Source organism: Montipora foliosa, chromosome 11 (genome assembly GCF_036669935.1).
Source record: "Montipora foliosa isolate CH-2021 chromosome 11, ASM3666993v2, whole genome shotgun sequence".
NCBI lineage: Eukaryota > Metazoa > Cnidaria > Anthozoa > Scleractinia > Acroporidae > Montipora > Montipora foliosa.
This window is the reverse complement of record NC_090879.1, coordinates 51712686-51738996: the sequence shown is the minus strand read 5'-3', so window position 1 is coordinate 51738996 and position 26311 is coordinate 51712686. Positions and strand designations below refer to the sequence as shown.

At 40.6% G+C, this 26311-nt stretch overlaps 2 protein-coding genes and 1 non-coding gene across 4 annotated transcripts; 2 read left to right on the top strand and 1 right to left on the bottom strand.

Annotated features, from left to right (window-relative positions):
* The first annotated feature begins 1039 nt into the window (after positions 1-1039).
* Positions 1040-17116, top strand: LOC137977823 (mevalonate kinase-like). 2 transcript variants are annotated; one of them, XM_068825164.1, is made up of 11 exons: positions 1040-1199; positions 2073-2220; positions 3307-3460; positions 4712-5013; positions 5258-5303; positions 6862-6952; positions 7654-7744; positions 11589-11644; positions 12626-12779; positions 13570-13697; positions 16266-17116. In XM_068825164.1, exons 1-10 carry the CDS (start codon positions 1122-1124, stop codon positions 13677-13679), a joined length of 1230 nt encoding a protein of 409 aa, XP_068681265.1. In that variant the 5' UTR covers positions 1040-1121; the 3' UTR covers positions 13680-13697; positions 16266-17116. The 2 variants fall into 2 exon arrangements, with proteins under 2 accessions (XP_068681265.1, XP_068681264.1); XM_068825163.1 differs by lacking the exon at positions 16266-17116 and adding an exon at positions 16053-16193.
* Trnaa-ggc (transfer RNA alanine (anticodon GGC)) lies at positions 10781-10853 on the top strand. The gene has a single exon. It is a non-coding gene; the product is annotated as a tRNA-Ala (tRNA).
* Positions 13708-24815, bottom strand: LOC137977822 (dimethylaniline monooxygenase [N-oxide-forming] 2-like). The gene is made up of 3 exons (XM_068825160.1): positions 24120-24815; positions 17923-18629; positions 13708-16497 (listed from the first exon to the last, which is right to left on the bottom strand). The coding sequence occupies exons 1-3, from the start codon at positions 24685-24687 to the stop codon at positions 16126-16128; spliced, it is 1647 nt and encodes a 548-aa protein (XP_068681261.1). The 5' UTR covers positions 24688-24815; the 3' UTR covers positions 13708-16125.
* Between the last annotated feature and the right edge of the window lie 1496 nt (positions 24816-26311).

Below are 26311 nucleotides of genomic sequence, written 5' to 3'. Positions count from 1 at the left end.
CTTGCTTTTCGCTCATGCGATAAAATACATGTGTTTGAACACATTTGCTAATGTACTTGAAGGGCTGAAACTGCTGAGATTTAAAGGGTTAGACTTTCTTTTCAACCAAAAATAGCGTTGTGTCATGGTGTCACGCAAGGTGACAATATTCGGAAATTCTCGAAACGGGAGACGTCACGGAACTGAAACTTGAAAAAAAAAATTATTCAGGTTATCTTCAATCTCCTTTGGATAAAAATTAAGAAGACCTTGCGACTTTGATTTTAGAATTTGATGACATCACTGTGAAAACCTTTTCAAGTTGTTTTCTTTCTTCTTCCGAGTGGGGTCCAGAAGGAGGTGCAGTTGGGGGTCCGGTTTTGTACCGTCCCTACTCTAGACCTATTAAAATCTCTCTTCAATTCCCCTCGGCAGCATTTCTACCATTTCAGCTGCCATTTAGGTAAGTTTTAATTTATGAAAGCTAACCATTTCGAATAGGTGCTTAGACCTACAGTATGATCTTAAGTGATTTACAGTTGAACCCCGATAACTCGAATCGCAAAGGGAAATTGAAACTACTTCGAGTTATCGGGGTTTCGAGCTATAGGGGTTTTGAACAAAGAGACCAGAAACACTTGATTAATTAATTAAAGCGGTTTTATGCTTATACATGTTTTATTGTACGATTTCTGGCAATGTAAGATCATAAAAACGACCGAAACAAAGCAAAAGCATGAGGGGAAGAAGAAACATATTAATGTTCCCAAGAATGAACTGGGCAAGATTGACAAGTAATGATAAACAAGGCAGATCGATTCCAGATTGCGCGTCATTATTTCTCTTCGCCGGGAAAAACTGTCAAAACTGTTTGTTGACCGACATGCAAACGTGTGATATCGACAAGGGCCAATTTGTCATAACATGTAAATGAGATTAATCTTCCGGTGAAAAATGTTATGGCTCATTGGTGGAGTTGGCCGACCAATGTTATCCGACCACGTGATCGCAAGAAACGATGGGCTCTGGGGTCGAGCTTGAAAACTTTGGTCAGCAGTAATACAAAATGGCGGCTATGTGAAACAATGCACGTATAGTAGTTGAAGTTGGCTCGTTCTTCTTCGCATAAAATTGCGAAGAGAATGAGCTTTCGTTCCATTACAGTTACTGCGCCAGGAAAGATCATCCTTCACGGAGAACATGCAGTCGTGTACGGAAAGGTTTGAAACTTTGCACACCCTTGGAACAAGCTGTTCGCATTCAGGCGGTGCCTACTGAATATGCGGGAAAAGCAGATCTTAACAAGTGTTATTGAAATCCAAAACGAAAATTGGGGGTAATGCACCTATAAACGTGAAGCCCGAGGGAGGGGGGGGGGGGGGGGGGGGGAGTGGGGACTTTGACATTTTCATTTTAAAAAATTCAAATTATCCACCGCTGGGACAAAATAATTGGCCACCCGGCGGCAAGTGAACGTGGTAAAATGTCCTTTGGATGATCAAAATCGCTAGCTTGGGGAGTCACATACAATCATAATCCCTACCCAAGGGACGGATCTCACGTTCAAACTCCCGTGGTTAGCCCGACCCCTTCCCCCCTCCCCGAGGCTTAACATTGATAGGTGCATAACCACGCATTTGTCGAAGATAATTAATCAACAATGTTTGTAAAATAATATAAAATACAAAGCAATGTATGACATTCTTTTCCAAATTGAAGCTTAATTATCTCTGAAAAATGCAAGGTTACCCCCAATTTTCTTTTAAGATACCAAGAGAACTTTCTAAGTTCTGTCTTCTTCTCATAGTGTTGAACCACGCAAAAATGTTCTTGTATGAATAAGCATAGGGAATCTGAGTATCTCGAGGTGCGCAGAACGTATGCGCAATAACAATAGTAGGCACTGCCCTTAATCTTATGTGATTTCTATTTCCACTTGCCACGTGCACTGTAAGTAGAGACAAATTCTTTCAAACCTAAGATTGAAATTCATTTGGACGACGACAACAATCGCTTACTCTACTCAAACCAGCCGACAACTTCAAATTATTGAAGCCCCTGAACACTGATCATTGTTATTTATTTGTCAATAGAAAGCTGTTGCAACAGCCATTGGTTTGAGGACCTCAGTGAAATTAGAATCTCAAGCAGATGACCATGTGACCCTCATTTTGTTCAACTTTAACATATCTTGTAAATGGAAACTAGATGATCTTCAGAAAGATGTCACAAGGCTTCTTGGTTAGTTTTTTGGGATATGTACTGTTGTGATGAAAGTAGTGAGATCTGTGCACTGTCTATCCCATATACATGTAACCTTGAATTGTGCTTTTTGTAAGAATATTGATAGGCCACAAATAAGGTACTGCAATTTTCATATTCTGCAGAATATCATCTTCAAGCGCCAATGGCCTACATGTAACTTCATTTTGGCTTTGCCATCTATCAAACGTCTGACGCCAAGCCAAGAGTTGATCCTAGTTGATTGATATGTGACATGACCTACCAATCAGCAGCTTTGGTTCCCACAGAACATTTGCACTTTTGAGCTTGACTCCCATGGAAAGTGATGGAATCTATGAATCATTTTTACTGATGTCAAAATGGTATTCACGCTGTGAAGTAAGCAAAATTCACTTTCTGTAGGCAGAGTTGATCTTCCCGGGTATGTTCGAAAAATTTGATTGATGGAAGCCAAAATGCAGTTCAAATGGTGCTGTAGTGCTTGAAGGTGAGATTCTGCAAATTATGAAAATCACAGTAATAGGATGAAAAAAGATTGAACATTTATTTCATTTTATTTTTTTTAAGGTTTATTGGAACCGCTCCTAGCGAGAAGCCCTATATTTACCAGGAGGATCCCATGTCACATGTCTTTTGATCAAGAATAAGAGTCAAGCATAAAAGAGCTATTTTCACGGGCAATAAGAATTCTCTATTGGCTTAACATTCCATCAAGAACAATCACAAAACTGACCTTAACAAAGTAAAGTTTGCCAATCGCTATTCCCAGTGGTCACAAAAATTATTTTTATGAAGCATGACATGCTGTTCCCAAACCCAACAATCACTTTCTTGACATCTACAAGTTCCTTGCGAATCCCAAGTGACATTTAACTCTCACATAATTTAAAAAGCATGTGGACCCCAATTAATGCTGATGATCATTTTTTATTATGAAGCCTTTATAGTAGAACTTTGCATTTTGACCCCAATTTATGAGTGATGACACATGCTCCTAATGGAAGTTAAACCTAGTTGTCTTCCTAGTTTGGAAGGAAACTGATGGATGAAAAAACAATCAGCTTTTTTTTTTGTGATCACTAGGTGCAGATCCGTCATGCTATACACAACAAGGAAGTGATTTGTTCGGCAAGTTTGTTGATGAGCATGAGATTCCAGATGATGAGAGAAATCCAATCAAAGTTGCAATAACTGTCTTTGTGTTCCTCTTTGGAAGGATTATGGCAGATTTGAAAAGGTTACCCACTTATTATTATTTTTAATTCTCTCTTTCTCTTTCATGGCCCAAGACAAAGTTGTGGCCCCTCATGACTCAGAAATCATGAAGGACATCAATAAAAAAAACTGTACTGGCCAATAAAGATTGGTCGCAGTATTAAAGTAATAATTGAAAAGGACTTTTGTAGGGTAAAGCAGGTCAGGTCCCAGGTAGGTATATAAGGATTATGACCGTCTTGTGTGCCCAGGTATCCAAACACAGCTAGACAGGTCATTCAAGCAGTTGTCAATAACAATCTCAGTAAAATCTTAGTACTTGCTGTGCCCTACAAAACTTGGTAGTCCCTAAGCATGTTGGCTGCCTTTGCCATTTTCTGGCCTGATTTTATCGTGCAAAACTTTTTTCGGATCTTCATAATACATGTGGGTTTCTAGACATACACTGTACATGTACATGTACATGTAGGTGGTGGTTTTGACACTTTTGTCGGTCATGTGGCTTTGACGGAGACATATATGTCTCATACTGCTTGGAAAATCATCAGTCAGAGTCCATTCAAAGGCAGGTTGCAGTGCGGCCCAATGTTTAGGGTGCTTTCCTTGAGATGCAGAGTTAGGTAAAGGTACACCATATTTAACGTCGGAAGTTCCTTTACTCTCTAGAGAGTACCCTCCCAGGAAGCTGACGGTGCGCTCATTTTACCCCCCTTTTTTCCATCAGTGCTCCGTTATAAGGGTATTTAAAGCTACGTAGGCTACACTGAAAGGAAAGAAGTCGAAACAAGGATGAGAGATCTGGGGATCGAACTCAGGACCTTATGCACCAAGGCTGCACACTAACCGACTTTGCCACCCTTGTTCCTTAAAGAGTTAAGAGTTCCTGGGTTCAAGACACGTTCTTACCACTCGTTGAATTAATTTTGTTCCTGGTAGTCCGGGGCTCAACTTCTCGGCCGCTCTTGTAAACAGCCAACTGGTTTGCCTCTGGCCAGTTGTTGTTGTTATTGTTGTTGTTGTGTTCTGTTGTTTCGTTGATTATGCTTCATTGACCTTGAAAAGCCCCTATTGGGAGTAGTCAGTTAATTATGTATAGCACAGAACCTTGTAAATAGAACAAAGCAAACTAGGTTTTCCCTGCATGTGAGTCCTAATATGCTGTCAGATGCATGTGTGAGTGTCATTGCCAAACTATGCCAGTAAAAGCAGTTTATGGCTGTAAAGCCTTCCTATATGTTAGGCATGACATGACATGTGTCTTCAATACATTTAGCCTTCAGTCCTTCTCACTGAAAGTGGACACCACAATTCCAGTTGGTGCAGGTCTGGGTTCATCAGCATCATACTCTGTGTGCATATCTGCAGCACTTCTAGCAGCTGCAGGCAAGTTTCCATCATTAAATGCTGCAAATGATGCCCAACCCGGCTGCTGTGCCCACCGTGATGCTGCTCCAACTTGTGAAACTCTTCCTCTGTCTGCTGAAGATCTGGCACTGATCTATAAATGGAGCTTGGAAGCTGAAAAGCTTGTTCATGGGAAGCCATCTGGCATTGACAACTCTGTTTCCACCTATGGTAAGTAAAGGTGCTGGGGATCAATAATAATAAATTATTTATTATAATAAACGTAAGCAAATTTTGAGTTATTATCTGGGTTGGAGAGTGGGGAAATTCCTCTACTCAGCTCTCTTCCCTCTCTTCAATTTTCCTTTTTTCCTTTTCCACAAAGGAGGCTGGTCCCAACCTTGCTGCCATGTCAACATAAATTAATCTGATGGCCAATAAGCAATTCATACAATTTTGGCCTTTTATTGAATAGGAGGAGCTCTTACATTCCAAGATGGCATTATCAAACATTTAACAAGGTAAATGTATTTGTGTCTACAGTTCTATTTTTTATGTTCTTATCCCTATTCTTATTTTCTTAATACAATCAATGGATTTTCCTGGATAAATATAGTTTATTATTATTATTATCATCATCATCATCATCATCATCATCATCATCATCATCATCATCATCATCATCATCATTATTATTATTATTATTATTATTATTGCAAGCCAGTATCCTGATATGACAACCAGGGGCAACAGTAGAAGCTGGCTGGGGGCGGTGAACTCCTGAGGCCATCAAAGACTTTCAAACTCCTGCCTTTAGGGTGTTCCAAGAAAGGCTACATGTACTTCAGAAGATATTAAAATTCCTAGACGTCTTATGTTGTGGCAGTCCCAGCAAAGATGGGTTGTTGCGCCCTGAGTTGTGCGCTTCCCTTACGTTTTTCAAGGGATGTGCTGTTGGGTCTGCAAGGCTCTTTACCTACCGTTTCCTACATAAAATTCAGCTGCATTTTGTAACCTTATTCCAGACTTTGTCCCGGTTTTGTGTCCACAATAAGGGATGTAAGCTTCACATACACTGTAATTGGTAAACATGGGGAAGTGTCTTCTGACACTGTTGCTAACAGTTATGAAGCATCCCTCTAGCCCTTGTTCTTCAGAAGATATGAACAATGTTCCTAAATATTCCAGACCTTCTATTACCCAGAAATATTTTTTGTTGGTTCAGTCACTTCAAACCTTGCTCATTCTAAAAATTAATGGGATTAGCTTCCCAAGAAAGGTTCCCTCTTTCAGACCAAACTCCCGGACTAATTGCTCTTTCCCAGGCTAAAGTAACGTTTTCAAAATCATCATCGTTATCATTATAATCACTAACTTTTTTCTTGTTTGTATTACTTTAATAATCAACATTACAAAAGTTCACTATATGTTTGTAAACTTTGTAGCATTATTTTAAATAAGTTGTTAACCCTTTCCTTCCTAAGCAAAATGCAGTTTCCAGGTAACACACTGCAGATAACAAAAGAAGCATTCTGATTGGTCAATGGTCAAAGAAAGTCTCAGATAGCCAATCAAATGCGACCCCGGATGGCGCTATTTTTGCGTGATACGCGTGCGTTTCTTGTGAATGATTACGATAATCTCATCTCGAAAATTTTTCATGTATATACGCACTGTTCAAGATGGGAGCTGACTGGTATAAGACAATTCAAGACCGCAGAGAACGGAGAATTCTCCTACACAAGGGGAAGAAGGCCGCATCAGCAACTCTGGTTCAGCGATCCAAGGAACGCAGAGAGCGACGCCACGCCGCGCCAGACGTCAGGGTCCCTAACCTGGGTGACAGAGTTATTTAGTACAAATTGCACTCGCCATACGGGCTCGTGCAATTTTGTTCGTCTTTGAAAAAATTTACTGGTGCTATTTATTCCAAATTGCACTCGAAATCATGCGATTACCGATGCTAATAGTGACACTTAGATTTTACTCAGTGTAACGCTATATGATTTCAGTCATTCATAGGGAGCCCCCTTGGGACGAGATGTTTAGTGTAGATCCTTGGTTTTTCATTTGCCACAGAATTCCTCAATTGAAGATCATTTTAACTCACACTAAAGCACCTCGCAGCACAAAGGATATGGTGTCTGGTCTCCGAGAGAGATACCAGCAGGTACAGAGGATGGAAATTTACATTGGAATGATGTAGTTTTTACCCGCGGGGGGGGGGGGGGGGGGGGTCAACCCTTATAAGGGCTTAATGTGGACGTGCGGCCAGCCAGGGTATGTTTTTCGGGATTTTTGTCTTGAACAGGGTATCGAATTTATCATTTTTTGTCTTAATCAGGGTATCGATTTATCAATTTTTGTCTTAAACTGGGTTAAATGTCTTAAACAGGGTATCAAAAATCGGAATTCTGTCTTAAAATGGGTAGGAAAATCAGCGATATTTGTCTTAAACAAGGTCAGGGTATGAGGGGCCTCGCCACACCTCCCCAACCAGGGATACATCGAGAACCCCCCCCCCCCCCCCGGGGGGGGGTTTTACCATAGGATTGTTGCAATGGCTATTGTTGCATGCAATAAGTCTATTGCAAAAAGTCTATTAGCTTTAATTAATTAAAGTATATAATTTGGGAGAATTGCGGATTTCTTCATTCAGAGAATCATAGAAGATTGTGTGGATTGTAAATTATCGGTTGATGCAACCATTGATAGTGGGTGGTATAAAATTATTAGGACCCGGCACTCTTCGAGTTGTTTTGGTGGCTTTTCTTGTGTTGGTCTCTTCTTTGTTTCTTCCGTCCTTCATTGATTTATAACTTGATTTACTTCTGCTGCTGTTATAATTTTTGTCTTTCTGTTTTTCATCAGTTTCCTACTATTTATAGTTCTTTGTTTGATGCCATTGGGGCCATTTCTGAGGAAAGCTGTCTTTGTTTGGAGAAACTTTATCACAGTGAAGGTAATAGCCCATTTCCGAGTCATGCCTCAGTTTCAAAGCGAGTCCTGGTGCACAACCATTCAAATGGAAATGAGTTGCGTATTCTTACGCAAATCAGACTCGTTTTCCTTACAATAGTTGAGCACCAAGACTCACTTCGAAACCGAAAAAAACAGCAACCTGGAAATGGCCCGTTCATAGCTTATCAGAAGCCCATCTCATTCAGCAAGGTTTCGAGATTTCAACGGCGATGTGGATGGCTATGTTTACACCTGATAACAAACAAATGCCTTCTGCATGCTCTGGACTCGCATTTTACATTTCATTTCTCTGTCGCCATCTTCCGAGCGCAACAACGACGTGACGTCCCTCGCTTCGGAAGGACTCGATCATGGGACGATGAATTTTCAAATATCACTGAGTACGGGAAACTGGTTGCTTGGCAACGGGCGAAAGGACAACTGACAAATCAGAGTCCTACACAGGATTCCAACCCACGACCTCCGCATCACCGCACGTCGGATGCTCTTCCCATTGAGCTACAAAAACTCCTTAGTGATGAATGATGTAGTTGTCCCGCTGGTTTGCGGGCTTTTACGTTTACGTTTATGTTTACAGCGACTTTCAAATGTCCTTGAAAAATAAACGCGAAAACAGAACGTAAACAAAAATGCTAAATATTTAATTTTCTTATCGAACAAAAGCAAACGAACGCGAATTTTCATTGGCTTAGCGAACGCGAATGTAAACAACGTCATCTCTCCATGGAACTTTCTGGAAAGTTTCGCTTTGCCATGCAGTAATGTAATTGCGTAATCGAACTGTTTACTGCCCATATTAGGAGAAGCTTTGTTTTAACCTTGCGAAACATTGACCCATGAAACAAATTGCGAACACTTTTTCAAGGTCATACGAAAGTTGTTCTATTAATCGACAACATTTACACATGAAGTTGGGATCTACAAAGTCATCCGCGGGCGGGCGCATTACACCTTGAACATCCATAGTAGCATTTGAACAAAAAATTATCTGAACACTTGTGCCCTGTTTATTCAAGAATCTGGACCCTGGACAGCTTCTGCAGGAAGTCTTGGAATAAATGCTTGGTGCCATCGTAGTCATTGTTGCAGGGTTTCCCCGTGTTTTTAGGAGACGGGAATATGAAGCCTTTCACTTATGTTATCAGCTGCTATGTTTTTTATCCGAAAGAAATTAATCCTCCGGGATTAATTTGGGATACCGACGTGGTCGTGGTCGTCGGTGACGTCATGAGCCTGCGCCCTACAGACCAACATGATAACACGACATACCGATAAACCACCGCGTACCGGTGGCTCAGTTGATTGAGCACAGAACTGCCATGCGGGATGTCATGAGTTCGACTCCGGCCGGACCAACACTCAGGGTCTTTAACTGACTGAGGAGAAAGTGCTGCCTTTGTAATGACATCTGCAAATAGTTAGACTCTCTAGTCTTCTCGGATAAGGACGGTAAACCGGAGGCCCCGTGTCACAAACCTTCAATGTTCACAACCCTGTTGGACGTAAAAGAACCCACACACTTGTCGCAAAGAGTAGGGCACGGAGTTCTGGTTGTCGTGGTCTGTCCCCTCTGTGGGCCGGATATCCTGGTTGGGAGGGTAATTGCTAGGAGATACTAGGTACATCAAGCTACTCTAAAATCCGAGGGTAACGAAAGATATGATGATGATGAAATATTTCACACTTTGACACAAAGCTCTGATGTCATCAAACGAGTTGACGAAAGTGAAATTAACCACCGCAAGAAAGATTTGTGAGCTGACGTTTCGAGCGTCAGAGAGTTAACCCTTGGCTTCAACGAAATGCTCGAAACGTCAGCTCGTAAATCTTTCTTGCGGTGGACAATTTCACTTTCGTCACTGAACTCGTTTCATGACACCAATTTTCGTCTTTCACTCCCCACCTACGCTAGCCTGCATGACAGGCGCTTTATGAGCCAAGCGAGGCGAACGCGATATTTCGCGCGGAGTGCGACACGAGCGCGAATCGACGAGGGGAAGTTCTCTCTCTCGCGGAGCGCGACACGAGGGGGAGAGAACTCCCCCTCGTCTCGCGCTTCGCGCTCGTGTCGCGCTCCGCGCGAAATATCGCATTCGCCCCGCTTGGCTCATAAAGCGCCTGTCATGCAGGCTACACCTACGCAGCACTGAGCACACTTTTCTTTAGAAACTCAAACTTTGACACAAACGAATTGTAATTATACAAGTACTCATTACCAGTAAACGCTGAGCAATCACCGACCCATTGGGAAAGGCTTTTTGTCACAGTCTGGAAAGAAATGTATATATTTGAATTTTGGACTATAAAAGAAAGAGAGAAATGATCCTCGCACTTATCTGAACAATTGAAGCAACCGTCTCTGATGGACACCTGAAAAAGTCAGGTGGTTCCAACGGGAATCGAACCCACGACCTCTGCGATGCCGGTGCAATGCTCTAAGTAAAGAAGATCATTTCTCGCTTTAGAGTGGGTTTCAATTGAGTGTCGAAAGTAATTAGCAAATTGCTTTGGTTTATGATTAGTTCACTCAGTGATTGGTTCAAAGTTCTCGCGCCACTTTTTCAACCAATCAGAAGTGAAATCAAAACCAATCGTGGCTCGCGCGTGCACATTTTCCCGCGCTTTGTGTCAGCTACGTGTAATTACTTAGAGTTTTGATTGGTTTACCGTATTGTCTCCGTCCTTTCTGATTGGCTCAAGTAATTACTTTGGTTTTGGTTTTACGACACTCATTTGAAAACCGCTCTATACGCACTTGAGCCAAACAAATAGCGCTTATGCGTGATGACGTCTGACTAGCTGATTTCACCACCAAGCCTCGATTTCGAAAATCAAACCTGCAAATTTTAGCTTTAGCTGAATCCCTAATAAGCAGACTTGAAAAGGATACCCACGTGCGAACAATATTTCACATCCAGATAATGTGAATAATTTTGTGCAAACGAGGCTTGGTGGTGAATTTTTGAGCATATGACGTAATCATGCATAAGGCCTATTGACCTACTCCCAACCGAGTGGCTTCATAGCTCAGTTGGTAGAGCATTGCATCGGCATCCCAGAGGTCATGGGTTCGAATCCCGTTGGAGTCACCTGAATTTTTCAGGTGTCTATAAGAGACAATTCTTTGATTGCACCTGACGTCACAGCGGCCATGTTGGTGGAAAGAACAATAGCGAAAAAGTCTTTTGGGAAGAGGCCATTTCCGAGTTCATGTCTGCTTCCTCTTCAAAGCGAGTCTAAGTGCGAAATTTTTATGAAAATTAGTTTTCATTCATATGAAAAGTATAACTAATTACCATCACAAAAACTTCGCACTTAGACTCGCTTTGAAGAGGAGACAGACTTGAACTCGGAAATGGCCTATTTGACTATATTATTATGCAAAATTTGAGCTACATTTTCCTATTGTTTTGGCACCAACATAGACCCTTTGCATAAATGGCGCCCAAATTTGAATAACAATACTTGATACATCCTTAGCCTCACATTCATGAGAAAAATCTTGAAAACAAAAACACGAGGGCGCCATTTATGCATTGGGTCTATGGCCGTCTCATCACGTGATTGCAATCAAGGAATAGGCCATCTTTGAAATATCTAATATTCGGCTTGATAGTGAGGCAGTGAGGACGAAAATATATATATAAACGTGTTGGAATGAATGTGAAAAATATTTACATATCATCCACTTTCCTTTGTCTTTGTCCTCTAAACCTCTCTTTCAAGCTGAATTTTGATATATCGAAAAAGGCCTATTGCTTAAATTGTCCATATAATTGCAGAGGTAATTTCTCACTGTTGTCTTGTTCTGTTTTTGCAAACAGCTGAGGAAAAAGACACTACGACAGTGGACTCAAAGAACCTCTATCGTATTTTGGAAGTGAGTATGCGCGTGTATTTGCTGTCTTTTTGGTTTGTGTTGAGTTCGATCAGTGTTTATTATGTGCAGTTTGAGTTAGTTTGATAGTTAGGAACCGTGAAAGTAGCTTGTGGTCATTGAGAACCGTGTCAGAGAAATTTATATCATCTTTAATAGTGTATCCGTTGTCTTGAAATCCAGTTTTGTCTCAGTTGGTCTAGTTAGAGTGTTCATTTCATTTTTTTTTAGAAAATGGGTGAACACAAAAATGTTTAGCTGGGTTTGTTTTGAGGTGAAATCATTCGTTTGTCAGGCAAACATCTGCTCCGTCTTAACCCCACTGTCTCAACGACACAAAACACTGGGACACATTATTCGTTAAAGACGGTTGACAAGTCTGAAACAAGAGCAGTCTTCATTAATTGTGACTGGCTGAGAAATCAGATCTGAAACCAAACTTTGTTTTGGTTTACCGGTAGTCCTAGTCCTAACGTAAACTTGTATTTTTTTCTCTTCGGTCCAGCTCACTGGACCGCACAAAATACGATAAGTTAACAAAACGGGAAGTTATTTGTCGCCCCACCCTAGATGACGTCAGAAATTGCCTTACAATGAATTCTTGGAAAGCAAAGAAGAAAGAAAGCACAGTGGTTTGTGACGTCATTGTAGAAAATGGACTGAATAAGATTGTAATGACAGAACCCGACTTCTTTGACAGGTCGACCAGAAAAAATGGCTTCTTTGTTGAAAAACAATAGCACCCTCTCGCCGAAACTGGCGCTTCACGTAATTCGAACGAAACGTACGTGTAACGATTTCAAACAGTCCTCTCCGGATTAAGCCAACGCCTCTCACTGGTTTCTCACTGACGTAGTTGTGGAACAAATGACTGCTAGTTTCGATAACTTTTGTGCTCTTACGTTTTGGGAAAAAAGAATTTAATTTAAACCCATGTGTTTCAAACAAGATGCTTTTTGTTGAGTTTCTTCCTTTTTTTTTCAGAAACTTATTGACCTGAACCAACACTTGCTTGTAACCTTAGGCGTTAGTCACGGTTCACTGGACCGGTTATGTCGTGTGACGGCCAAATATGGTATGCATTCCAAGCTGACCGGAGCAGGTGGAGGGGGGTGTGGTTTTACACTTGTCACGCCAGGTACAGTATACCGGATATGTTACACTTTTTTTGTGTATTTTGTCGAACGATAGTTACCCAGTCAGGAATATCTTTTTTCAGTCTGTGATACGAGGCTTTCATGAGGCCACGGGTGTTATACTGGCGTAAGTCAGGCCATATAGAAATCAGAGAGCTTTCTGTTAGGATACAAAGGTTCAACATAGACTTGCCAACTATTACCTTATAAGGCCTACACGTTCTCTTTTTCACTCTTGTTGTCGGGCTCTTTCGCGCTTTCTCGCATAGTTTGAACTTGCTCAAACGATTTTTCTTTGTAACAGTCGGCGTGAGTTACAACCTCGTTAGAGTTTGCGTTTGACAATTCTTGTCAGTGAGAAGACGAATTGACGTATCGAACGTGGCGCATATTGTAGACTTTGCTCATGGGGGCGCTATATTGGAAAGTTGAAAATTGTTCCACCTTCTCAGTTTATTTGTTACAATATTCCCACCCATTCTCATCTCCTTAAAGTCCCGACATCGCGCTCTCATCATAAAAAAAAAAATTTCCATTTCAATCCAAAATCCACTCAAATCCTGGTGAACTGTCCCCGACCCGCCTCTTATTACAGCAAATTTGATTAGATACTGCATTCGTTTAGACGGGGACCTTCGGCAAAAGTTGCCACGTCAAGAGTTTTCTTTAGGACACAAACTCTCAGAAGTCGGAATAATGGCAAAGTGATGATGTTATTCGTTTCCAAGATTTTGTCTCATCAAACTGAAGTAAACTAAAAATCAAGTCTTTTTTTACATTAATTGTTACCAGGAACTTGCGAGAAGTCTGTGAATGACGTCATTCATGAATTGACTGATCTCGGTTTTGAAGTTTGGGATACTTGTCTTGGTGATCAAGGAGTTAAACTGCACATGGCGTGACCCTCTTTCCCGTAATAAGTAAGTACTTTACTGTGTTCCACGTTATTTTTGTGACGTTGCGCTTCCGTAAGTCCAAGGACTCTTTCCATGAACGGCCAGACAGGGACATTTGGAAGCGGACCGCTTACCCTACAACGCCTTCAAATTAAAACACTTCGAGGATGATGTGTACTCCTCCAGAAGAATGCGAGGAATTATCATGCATAAACAATTAAACTGCAACAACAATAAACAATGCAAATGTTCCTTAAAATTGTTGCATTTTCTTTGTAAACTGACGTTTCTGGCCGGCCAGTTCTGACAAAAGGAAAGCTTGAACCGCGTTTATGGATATTACGTTGATCGAACTTCTTCTACCGAAGACGTAAAGAAACACAATCATCACCTTTTATTAGAATCTTAAAAACAAGTGACAGTACGGTTCAAATGAAAGACGGACAGAGTGGATCAGTCGTACCATTTTGGATTTATTTTGCAATAATGAATTTGAATCGCTAAGAAGTTGCAGACCTTCTCGTGAAAAGCATGGCACTAGTCCGTGATGAAGGAAATCGATTTCTCGATGATGACTCGGGCATATTCGGCAAAGAATCGGAGCGCTCCAAACTGGAGTCGAAACTATGACCCTCCGTTATTGGTCACTGAGGAGCCCTAGGGTCATGGTCCGGACTGTTCTGTGATTACGTCCGCTGTTACCTCGTCGATGATCATTAAAGTCAATACCAAGAGGAAGGGGAAATTGTCAGACATCTCGACTTAATTAAAGAAAGGACGACTGTGAAGATAACCAGAACGGCGTCTGAAAAAATAATTGGCCTTACACCGGTGGCTCAGTTGGTTGAGCACCATGCTGCCATACGGGAGGCCGTGAGTTCTACTCGAGCTCTGGCCGGATCAACGCTCGAGGTCTTAAAATAACTGAGGAGAAAGTGCTGAGAAAAAGAAAATTGGGGTAACCATGCATTTTTCAGAGATAATTAAGTTTCAATTTGAGAAAGAACGCCATACGTTGCTTTATATTTTAAAGCTTTGTACAAATATTATTCATGAATTATCTTTGAAAAATGCGTGGTTACCCCCAATTTTCTTTTTGGATTTTAATACCACTTGTTAAGATCTACATTTCCTGCATAATCACACACCGGGGCAAAAATATTGTTAATTAGTAGGCACCGTCCTTAAGGTCTAACGATTGTGGATAACGAGAATACATCTATAAAATCTCGTCTATTGAGATTATTTTCGTGAACTATTACGATCAGAATCAAGCTATAACGACCGTAAACGAAATTTGTAAATTTCCTGTAAACCCTTGTAAACAAAATTATGCGAAATTTAAAGCGACATGAGGAGATTAGAATCAAATGATTAAAAATATTTTAAAATGTTTGAAATATGCGTTTTTACAGCGGAGTTAAAAGAGGCTTGAATTCGAGCAAAATCCCATACATTCACTGTAATTTAAGTCGCGTTTGCCCCGCAACCAAGATCATCATCATCATATCCTTTATTTAAACACGATAGGGTTTAAAGCTCAGAGCTTGTGGGGTTGTGTGAAAATAATTACAATATGAAGCTATATTAAAATAGGGATAACATTATTTACAGATCACAACTACTATAGTATCAGAAACCGTGAAAAGGTGTATTAGCCTGACTGAGAATGGGATGCCAAATTATTAGCCAATGTTTAAGAGTCAAAATGTAAACAAAACCTTTTCTTTCTTTTTTCTTTAATTAATATGGAATGTTGTACACTTCTGGTAATATAATGATCCAAATATACGCTCTTTCGGTGAGCTATCTTTGTCCAACGCGAAGTGGAGACTGCATATAAAATCATTCTCAGCAGCGCCGTCGTTGACGATGGACGTCCTTTTCAAGTTACGTAGAAAATTGTTCAAGGCGTTAATGTATTGAATTCTTCCATATGTTGTACAGCTACGAAGATTTGACAAGAAGTACGTTCTTTCGTTCAAAAATTTGATAATCAATCAAAATTTAATTACTATCCATATGTATACATATGTAGACCACTTTTATTAATGATGACCTCCATTACATTCTTTTGTAATATGTTAATTAAACCTACTGCCCTATTTTGAAACAAATATTCTTTGGAAATTTGCTCGTCGTAGCGAAGCTAGAAAGGCTTGTTAGCATTAAAAAAAAAGAATATTTTATTTGGCTGCCATTATGAATGAGGTCTGTGTTACGTATTTTTGTGTAACTGATTGGTTTGCAATAAGATCCAGTTCACAAATAAACGTTATCGAGGCTGTTGCCTTTATCACTTTTCCTTGCAGTCTTGCAAAATGATGATTTGCAAATTTCCGATTTAATTAAGCAAATTTCTGCTTATGTCTTTCCCAGCATCGTTAAAAACGAACTTCAAGGATCACATGACTATATTTTCACCAAGTCCTCCGTCCTGCGGGATTTCTGTTCACCGAGCCGCCCGCAGCCACCCACAGACTGCGTTCCATTCAACATTGAGATCCATGCATATTTCTTTAAGAGTTGCCACCGTGGCAAACAAGCAAACCAACTTCAGCAGCTTAACGATGGTTTGATTCTTCGTTTCAGTGGTTTGGTTTCGTCTCGTCACATTTTGGAACATGTTTTTATGGTATGTCTCCTCTATGATTTGTTTGGCTTCTGGCCGTGCCCCAGGGCCCATGAGGCGGTACTGGGCTGCGCAGCAGGGTCCAAAGTAGCACTTGAGGGCAAGGAGAGGATCCCTGAAAAAGAGCCTTGCGAGGTTCGGTCTGCAGCCTATAAGATCTGCAATTTGATCCTTGTAAGGAATGCTGGATACCTGTGGCAAAGACAAAGATGTGGCTTGTTAAACAAAGGAATCAACGTTTGATATACTTGGTACAGTTTTAGCAAGAGCAAAATGTATGTTTTATGGCGTTTATGGGGATTGATTGAAAGCGAAGGCAGAGGAAACATAACAATGGAAAACCAGAAAATAGCAAAAGGTCAATCGCAAAGACCGTTTGTTGGCTTTAGACTTATAATAAGGGTGCTGCTAATTTGGGGAACTTCAAAAAAAAGAGTTCTTCGCCCACGAAATATATTAAAATGCTACTATGATAAAAAAATCAATTCCTTTTTCTTCTTCAGATTTTGAAAGCGTGTTTGGTTAACACCTGCGTGGCACAAATTTGAGCTTTGACTTTTATCCAAAGGCTGTTTTCTTTGAGTGTAAGTTTTGATTTCACCGTCCGCCATTACTAACGTTCAAAACTGACCGACGGGACCTGAGAGGGTTGGATATAGAGAAAAGTTACGTCATTCACTCAATAACTTAAAACTTTAGCGTGTGAACGCAGTTTATTATGTACGATGGCCCAGGAGGGTCACAGTCCAGTTTTAACTTTGTGAGTCGTCACCAGTTCTCTCACAGGTCACAGGTCACAAGTCATTGTTTTACCAATACAGAAAGTATCCTAAACATTCATAAAAGCTAACCTTAGGCCTAATTAGGCCTAAACAAAAGCTTTTAGGCGTAAGGCTAGCTTTTATGAATGTTTAGGATACTTTCTGTATTGGTGAAACAATGACCTGTGACCCGTGACCTGTGAGAGTACTGGTGACGACTCACAAAATTAAAACTGGACTCTGACCCTCCTGGGCCATTGTAATTATGTATGCAAAATACGAGTTTTAAAATCGGAAAGCCGTAAACCCCCTTGCTGCATAATAATTTTGTCGCGTACAAACGCATTGCAGTCTTAAACTGGTGAGTCTTTGGCGTAATTTTTTCCTCGATCCAGCTCTCTGAAGATTTTATAGTTAGTAATGGCGGACCATTAAATAAGAACCAGTTGAAATAAACAAGTGTCTTTTTGAAACTAAGGCTTAAGAGTTGGGCCACTTAATGTGTAGTTAACATAGTTTTGAAATCCAAAGTAAAAGAGGAATTGATTTTTCGGTCATAATAGCACTTTAATTAAGACTTTGGTCACTTAGTGTTTAGTTAACATAGTTTTGAAATCCAAAGGAGAAAATTATTTGATACACTTTAATGTATCTTAAGGAGGAGTTCAAATGTGAAGAAGTGTCAATGCTAAAAGAGTGGAACTGCATTTTAACTATATTTTTTTTGTGGAAAGGAAACTGGACCTAAGTACTACCTGGTTCCCAAACCTTTCCATTCCATTTAAACCCATGGAAAAAGGTCTGGGAACCCGTGATGATAAAGCATTCTGTCAGTTAATTATATATGTTGCGGTACCTGAATTGTAAGTCTTCTCGAGGCGAAAAACACTTCTGTTAGCATCTTTTTCTCCAGTCCAATGTCGTGAAGCATTCCCTGTCTGCTAGGTAGCCTGGCCAACCCTTTGAACACGCGAGTCGCCCACCGCGCCTGCAACTCAGCCGCGGGAAAAAATGCACCAGAGGACTGGATTAGACCCACAACGGCGAGCGTTGACTTTGGGTGGTGGGGTGGAAACACCTGTTTGTATAGCGACACTGCGTTGTCTTTCACCGGTAGGATGTATTCATCTTTAAGGAATTCAAAACTTATATCGTATCCTGTGCATGAAATCACAGCGTCTAAGTTATTCACTCTTGTTCCGTCAGAGAACACAACACCCATCTTGGTGAAATATGAAATGTGAGGTTTCAGTTCGATGGTTCCAGTCGCAATGCGAAGCGGGAGGTCGTCGCTTATGACTGAAGGGGCGTTAAGAAATCCGTGCTTTGGGAGAAGTCCGTATGTTGCGTGGTCGAAGCGTTTTTCCGCGTTTTGACGTTGAAGCAATCCTTTTATCTTGGGCGGCAGGTTTTGGAAAAACCTCGTTTCCACGCGCTGATCCCATGGCAACCCGTGCTTTTCGAGACGGGAAATCACCCAGGCCCCTCGGTGTGTACTTAGGTAAACTTGCGAGGCGTGGCGGCTTAGTTCCACTGCAATGTCTGCGGCAGAATTACCAAGACCTGTGTAAAGAGAATAATTGTCTTTGAAAAAGGGTTTTTACGGTCATTTATAAAACACCACCAAGAATAACAATAAACATTTAGAGACAATTTAGGTGCATGTGTTTTTGCATTCGCATTAATTTTACATGCTGTTCTGTGCCGTGTTTTCTTGCCTTTGTTTTGCGAAGGCGTTTGGGAATACTTAACCTGTTGAAAGCATACCTAAACAAGTTCCCGTTTTCATTTTAAATGGTCGAGTTTTCTTGTTGTCATGTTGAACTTTGTTTTACTATTTTCACTGTAAGTAGTTCTTTTCTCAAACAAAATTTGTCACATTGATTTGACTCGGCTATTTACAGTGTAGATTTTCTATTTCCACGTATCCTAATTCTCAAAATTAATGTTACCGGATCACCCTATCTGGATCTCCACCCGCTTTTCCTGACAGTTGATTTCTGGTAGTCCACATTTAGAGACAATTTAGGTGCATGTGTTTTTGCATTCGCATTAATTTTACATGCTGTTCTGTGCCGTGTTTTCTTGCCTTTGTTTTGCGAAGGCGTTTGGGAATACTTAACCTGTTGAAAGCATACCTAAACAAGTTCCCGTTTTCATTTTAAATGGTCGAGTTTTCTTGTTGTCATGTTGAACTTTGTTTTACTATTTTCACTGTAAGTAGTTCTTTTCTCAAACAAAATTTGTCACATTGATTTGACTCGGCTATTTACAGTGTAGATTTTCTATTTCCACGTATCCTAATTCTCAAAATTAATGTTACCGGATCACCCTATCTGGATCTCCACCCGCTTTTCCTGACAGTTGATTTCTGGTAGTCCACATTTAGAGACAATTTAGGTGCATGTGTTTTTGCATTCGCATTAATTTTACATGCTGTTCTGTGCCGTGTTTTCTTGCCTTTGTTTTGCGAAGGCGTTTGGGAATACTTAACCTGTTGAAAGCATACCTAAACAAGTTCCCGTTTTCATTTTAAATGGTCGAGTTTTCTTGTTGTCATGTTGAACTTTGTTTTACCATTTTCACTGTAAGTAGTTCTTTTCTCAAACAAAATTTGTCACATTGATTTGACTCGGCTATTTACAGTGTAGATTTTCTATTTCCACGTATCCTAATTCTCAAAATTAATGTTACCGGATCACCCTATCTGGATCTCCACCCGCTTTTCCTGACCGTTGATTTCTGGTAGTCCACGACGTACCCTGGATTCCAGAGGTCATTTTCTCGCTATGAAAAGAGCCTCAAAAGAGAGAGTCGCGAAGCGGCGAGAAAAACCTCTGGTACAGGCCGTTAAAAACTCCCTCTTTTGTCGCTCTTTTCATAGCGAGAAAATAACCTTTGGAATCCAGGGTATCCACGACGTTAAGGATACTCAGCAACTATTCAACAAAGCGGAGGTTGCTATTGGTGGATATTAAAACCAATCACTTGCCACCGACACTGAGGTGAATAGGTGTTTTAGTATATACTAAAACAGTGAGATAATATAGCACAAAAAGATGATTTAACTCATTAATATTGCTGCAATAATAAAGTTAGCAAATGCAAGTTGAAAATACATTTATTTGGGAACGAAACGAAAGAAAGCGTCACGCTTTTCGCTACTCGAGGGACTATTATTAATAGTCCTCTAGTAGCGTAGCCAATTAAAATGCAGCATTTGCATTAGTCCACTAGTTGAGTGATACTAACAAAGGGATATTCGGAGTTTGAGAAGCCAATCAGAGCGCACCTTTAACGCTATCCTTTGTTTTAGTATATTCGAGTGACCTAACCCTCTCACCAGGTCTCCTCTACAGTCCCCTGCAGCAAAAGAGAGAGAGAGAGAGAGACAGTGCGGGCGAAAGGACAAGAGACCTCTTGTTGAGTGAACGAGTGAGAACCGGACCGCATTGTCAACTAAAACGGCATAATTTTGTTGAATCAACTTGCGCATACTAACCGAACTTTCTAGAAACTGACGTGGGAAGAACTTTGTAAAGAGTTTTGAAATTGGAGTCTGTGTGCTCACGTTTTCCATAGAGACTGAGGTTTGGTTATTTTAGGTGGGAGATAGATAAAAAATTTCTAACGTCACCTACAAGGCAATTGTATTGGTCATTTAAGTGCTATTTTTATGAGTGTCCTCGGCGAAGTCGCCGTCTTAGATCTTTGAGTTTTTCCGCCTTTGCACAAAGTGTAAACAACCTGAATTCTATCTAGTTGATTGCATTTTGTCGGCAAATTCAATATAATACCTGGAATGTGAGGTTACTTTGGCGCAAGTGGTTGGAATTAGAAGCATCCTTTTGTCGATTTGTTACAGGTAAGTGAATTTTTGCGGGATCTTTGTTAAATTTCCGCATCGCGGTTATATCACAAGTCCATAACCCCAAAGTGTCGACGCCCCCTCTCATTTGGCCTTGACCATCAGTTTACGGTATTATCTTAATTTAGAATACAGCCATATAATGGCCAAGCAGATTGGGCCTAATGACCGCAACGCTTCTGATTGGTCCGAAACCAAATAGCCGAAAAGGGACTGCTCGTGCTAAATGCAAAATCGTTCGCGGAACGCAATGCCTCGACGTTTTGTTCTCGTAAAAATCTAGCGGTAACCGTTTTAAAAATAGACAATACCGTGAACTCATGGGCTTCATTGATCGCACATCGAGACTTCTGGGTCATTAACTTCAGATAAAATTCAATTTAATTGTAACTCTGCAACTGCGTCGTGAGTTTCAGAAAATTGCTGTTCCCGAGTTCAAATAAGCTCTAGGTTGTAACTTGCACATCGTTTCAATAACGTCTTAAAACGCGAACCCTTCCAGGAATAAAAATCGCCTATGACGCCTACCAAGTCCTTGACTAGTTAACTTCTCATTACCAGTTTGTGCGCTTTCAAACGTTGCTCGGATTCTACGTGGTACAATTATCTGAGGACTCAGAAAAGGTAGCGTCCCCAAAATTTAACCTTTGTGGCATATGTGGGTTTTTTTTGCTCTGCTCCAGGAGGTTGCTATCAGGGTTCCCCTTCTCATCAAAAAGCAAAAAGCAACATTTGATTTGACTAGCAGTCTTGCCACACTGTTCTCGGCGATTCTATTAAATCAAGTGGTTATTAAAATCCTCAAACTCAACGTCATCAAAGTGAGTTGATTGACAAAAATTTGTCTAAAGCTAGTCTCTACTCGAATTTTCTCTCTCTTTGTGCGAGAGCTCCGGTAAATTCATGGGGTTGGATGTTGTACAATTTCACCCTTAACTGGCATGCCATTTTTTTCATTTCTGTGCACCTTCCATCTCTACGAGTCGTCGTTCTTTATCACACCATTAATAATAGTTTTAAGATCTTAAGTGTCAGAGTAAGTGACCATTAAATGTGATGATATTCGTCGAGCGATTTCTTCCAAACTATGCTCGCCCAGTTGGGGCCTGCTTTTCAATGTCCTCTTATCTTGATTTATGTTTTTCTGCTCTGTGTATTTTTACTAACCGCGACGCTTTCATATACCCTGAAATCATAACATTTTTATTTTTCTCGGTATTTTTCTCTTAAAAAAAGAATCTGAACCCCGAAAACTACGCAAGAAGGAGGGATTTACAGTGAGATACGTGTTAAGTCCAGTATTGATTTCTTTGTTTCTATTCAAAACACTTTCGCAACCAAGGCTTCTAATGGATTTTTTATCAGCTTGATCTTAATGCGCCGTTTCCAGGATGCTCTCAAGGAACTATAATCTATTGCCCGGAAGATGATCAATATTTTGAAATCAAGCTTATTGATCCTTCTTTTCTCAAGTGAAATAAATGAAGTGGTCTGATTTTTTTTGTCTCTTCTTGTCCCTCAACTCCTTAGTCGCCGCTAGCTTAGACTCCAATAGCTGGGACTGATAAATTTAGGCCTTAACATCCAGTCCATAGCGAGGTTGAACGTTCTAAATTATTTCTGGTAGGACATAAATTAGTTTGCCTCTTGTTAATTGCCTTCGGTCGAAATTTATAATCTAGGAGACGATCTCCGAGTCGAAGCACACATTTTAACTTAGGACAAGTGCTTTGTACAATTAAGTGGCAACTGATTAGATTTAACCGGTAATAAACGTGTAATGGTTAAATGACCCTCTATGGTCGAAGGAGTTTTGTTGGCAGGAAAATATCATAGGACTACAGAAACACTCTCTTTTTATGCAAAAGTACCTTTTGAGTGAATGATTTTGAAAATAAACTGCTTCAGTATGAGATCTTGCTTGCTGTTTTAATTAAATCTTCTTACTTAAAAGACAATTGGATTGTTTGACATCGACAAAGCCCATTTCAAAGAATATTGGATTCGTAAGTAGTGATATTGCGTCCGAAATGACAAGATAAACATTAATCAGAGCGTTCTTGAATTGTGTAACAACAATTTAGCGAAATGGACAAGGACCGTCTCGATTTTCAACCGGACAAAACACTGTGCAGCGAAATACTTGCAAAATTCAACGCTGTCAACCAATCAGAAAGGCTTAAAATCCCTAACCAAGACTTAACGCAAGACATGCGTTCGTTTCAAAAAGGGTGACCGCTTTTATATCGGTTGTAATGTTGCTTGAATGAAGCAGGTTATCGAATGCATTTCAAAATAGAACTCTTAAATTATCCAAACTTGGTTAAATGGTCATTTGCTAGGGTGAAGAAAAGACAGGTCACCTTCCAGTTAAAATTTCTACGTAAGGCCAACGGCCTTATGAAATCGATCAAAGACGTGATTTTGTGATCTTCGACAGAATTTGTGGAGATGAAAAGCATGATGAAAATTTAAGAACAAAAAGAGGAGACATTTCAGTGTGCACAATGATGTTAAAAGCATAAAGCTTAGGGAGCTTTTTAGTAGGAAAAAATAATCCACTTAAAAGCAAAAGCGCGAGTAGTCTCAATTGGAATGAGGCGAGTAGTATGCTGTTTACTACGCCCGTGTGGAGTTTCATGAGTTCAGAAGAAAGTTCCATTTGGTGGTCACACGGGGACCGAAACCCGGAGTGAAGTCCAGCGAATGCACGCAAATGCAGCTCCGTGACCACTGGCTTACGATTGTACCAGCTTTGCAACCTTTCGCACAGTTGTCCGATACTGAGGCCACTAAGGCATAACATTATCTTTCAGGGCTCGAATCTTAGGACGCTTTCATTTGACAGAACTGACCGGGCAGACCGGACATTTGAAAGGACTAACAAGTCGACAAATTTCGACGATGGTATATACTCCTTCAGAAGAATGCGAGGGATTATCATACAAGTGTTCTTTCAAATTGTTGAACTTTCTTTGCAAACTGACTGGTCTGGCCGGCCAGTTCTTAGAAAAGGAAAACGCCCGAAGATTTGCTGCACACTGATACACAGCACATAAAGACTAACTCTGCGACATTGCTAGCATACGCCTTACAGCAATGTTAAAATTGTGGTATAAAGTTACTTAATTCAATTGAGAAATTGAGGGTGAATGCCAATGAACTGTCTTCTACGCTTGACTTACCAACTACAAGAACCACTTTTCCTTCGTATCCGCGATAGCTTTTGTACGCGTGACTGTGCAGCTTTCGGCCTTGAAAGTTGTCGAGCCCTCTAAAACCCGGAAAGAATGGTTTGGACAAGTGGCCATTGCAAATCATAACCGCGTCGAAAATCGTCTCCAAAACATTTGCGTTCTCATCTTTATGGCAAACTTTCCACTGGCCTGTCTTCCTGTGATCTGGCGTGCGGCTTATTTCAATTACGGTACTTTTAAAGCGAATGAACTTCACCAAATCAAAGTGCTCCGCGTACATTCGAAGGTATTCTACGACGTGTCCTCGTGGCATAAACGGCGGGAAATGTTTTGGTGCGGGAAAATCCGAGAAGCATGTCATCTCTTTGCTGGTGTTGATAACTGTCGATTCGTAAACGGAGCCTGAGTTCGCTGCCGAACCCGCATTTTCGGAGAATTGCCAAAGACCACCGAGTTCTTCGCTTTTTTCAAAACAAACCGGTTCGAGTCCCTCCTCTAAGCATGATTTTATAGACGCCAATCCACTCACCCCAGCGCCTATTATCGCTATTTTCATTTTTAATGGTTGTCGACACTTTTCGTTTCTGATCGAAAAGTTACGAATGTTCTCCCCCTCGTTAGGACGTTCCTTCTTTTCCTTCAACTGAAATGTCTAGTGTCTTCCTCTGCGGTTAAAGCAAAACTAACACCTCTCTTGAGCGAATTTTGGCATGATTAACTCTCGCGCTCTTGATATTGCCCTTCAAGCGCAAAAGTTCGTTGTTTTCGAATATTACGCAAAGCGCTTTCTTTTGTGACAAAATCTGGGGGTATTTGAAAATATTGCCTCCTCAATTTTGAAGTGTCGAAGTTCCGTCGTTGAAGAGATCGTGAAGGGATAGGCGTTCCAGAGAGATCCCGAAACAGTCTGCAAGACAATTAATCGTTTTTGGGCTCAAAAAGAAGCAAATACTGCGCTGGGAAAGAAGCTATGGAATTACGTGACTGGCTTCTTAGAAACGGAGGCTTTTTACACCTTCTGTGTAAAACAATTAGTTATTTGGTAATAAACGAAGACGAACTGTTACTTTACATACAAAAGGAGTTTTTTCTATTGAATTTATTTGGTCACTTGCTCAATTTTCCCCAAGGCAGGCGCAGACGAGTTAAAATCATTTTAAATGCGTTAGTTAATTAATTAGCATTTCGTCCACTGCAGGGATATCTATCTATTTTCGGTGTCTTTGGTCCGATAGAATGCGTCTGTGACTTGTCGCAAATATTATTATCCGGCATTGACTCAATAAAAGTGAAGGTATGCGTTGTTTGTAATAAGATATACGTCAAGTGACGATGCACACCTGTACAATTAACAACAAACCGGCTTGAAATGATCGGTGTAAAACAAAATAATAAAAAGACGACCAAAGAACGAATTATTAAACACGGAATTTAATTCGTTTAGAGTAGTTTACTAGAGATTCCCCTATGTCCAGAAATGATTTAAAGAATGCATCTCTTCACGTACCTGTAAGATCAAGGTGTCGGAATTCGGAAACTACGTCATCTTATGTGGTTGCATCACACCAGCTTCCTGATTTGATGTCTTTAAATGGAAATATATGAAGAATCGGACTTGTTGACCCATTTTTTTAGTGAAGGAGGCCCTAAATACATCCCTACCCACACCACCCTAACCCATCTCAGATGTCTGCCATTTGCCCAGGGAAGGTTCCTAGAGGAACTATCTTAAACCAAGTTCACGTTCACAGTTATATGCGAATACAGGAAGAACTCGACCAGTTGGCTCATTTGAACTGTACCAAGTCTGATGCATGAGTTCAGTTAAACATTATATGAGGAATGATTAATGACTGACAGTGGTTTATGGTTTATTTATACACCGCACATATCTGTAAGTCTCATGGCGGTTTACAATTCTTTCTCTAGGGTGAGAGCGGACGTCACTGAGCTTGTAAAGGCGCCTCTGGCAGCCGCTATCAGTTCATGTTTGATCTCACCCACCCAGCTCACTCATGTATGTGAAAGGATGACAGATCAGTACACCGGGGGTCTTCCCCCTACTCTTCACGAACAGTGTGTCAGGGTTCTTTATCATCCCATAGTGTTGATTAACAGGAAAGGTTGCAAGACGGGGGTCTACGGCTTAAAGTCCTTATCCGAGAAGAGTTGAAAGCCGA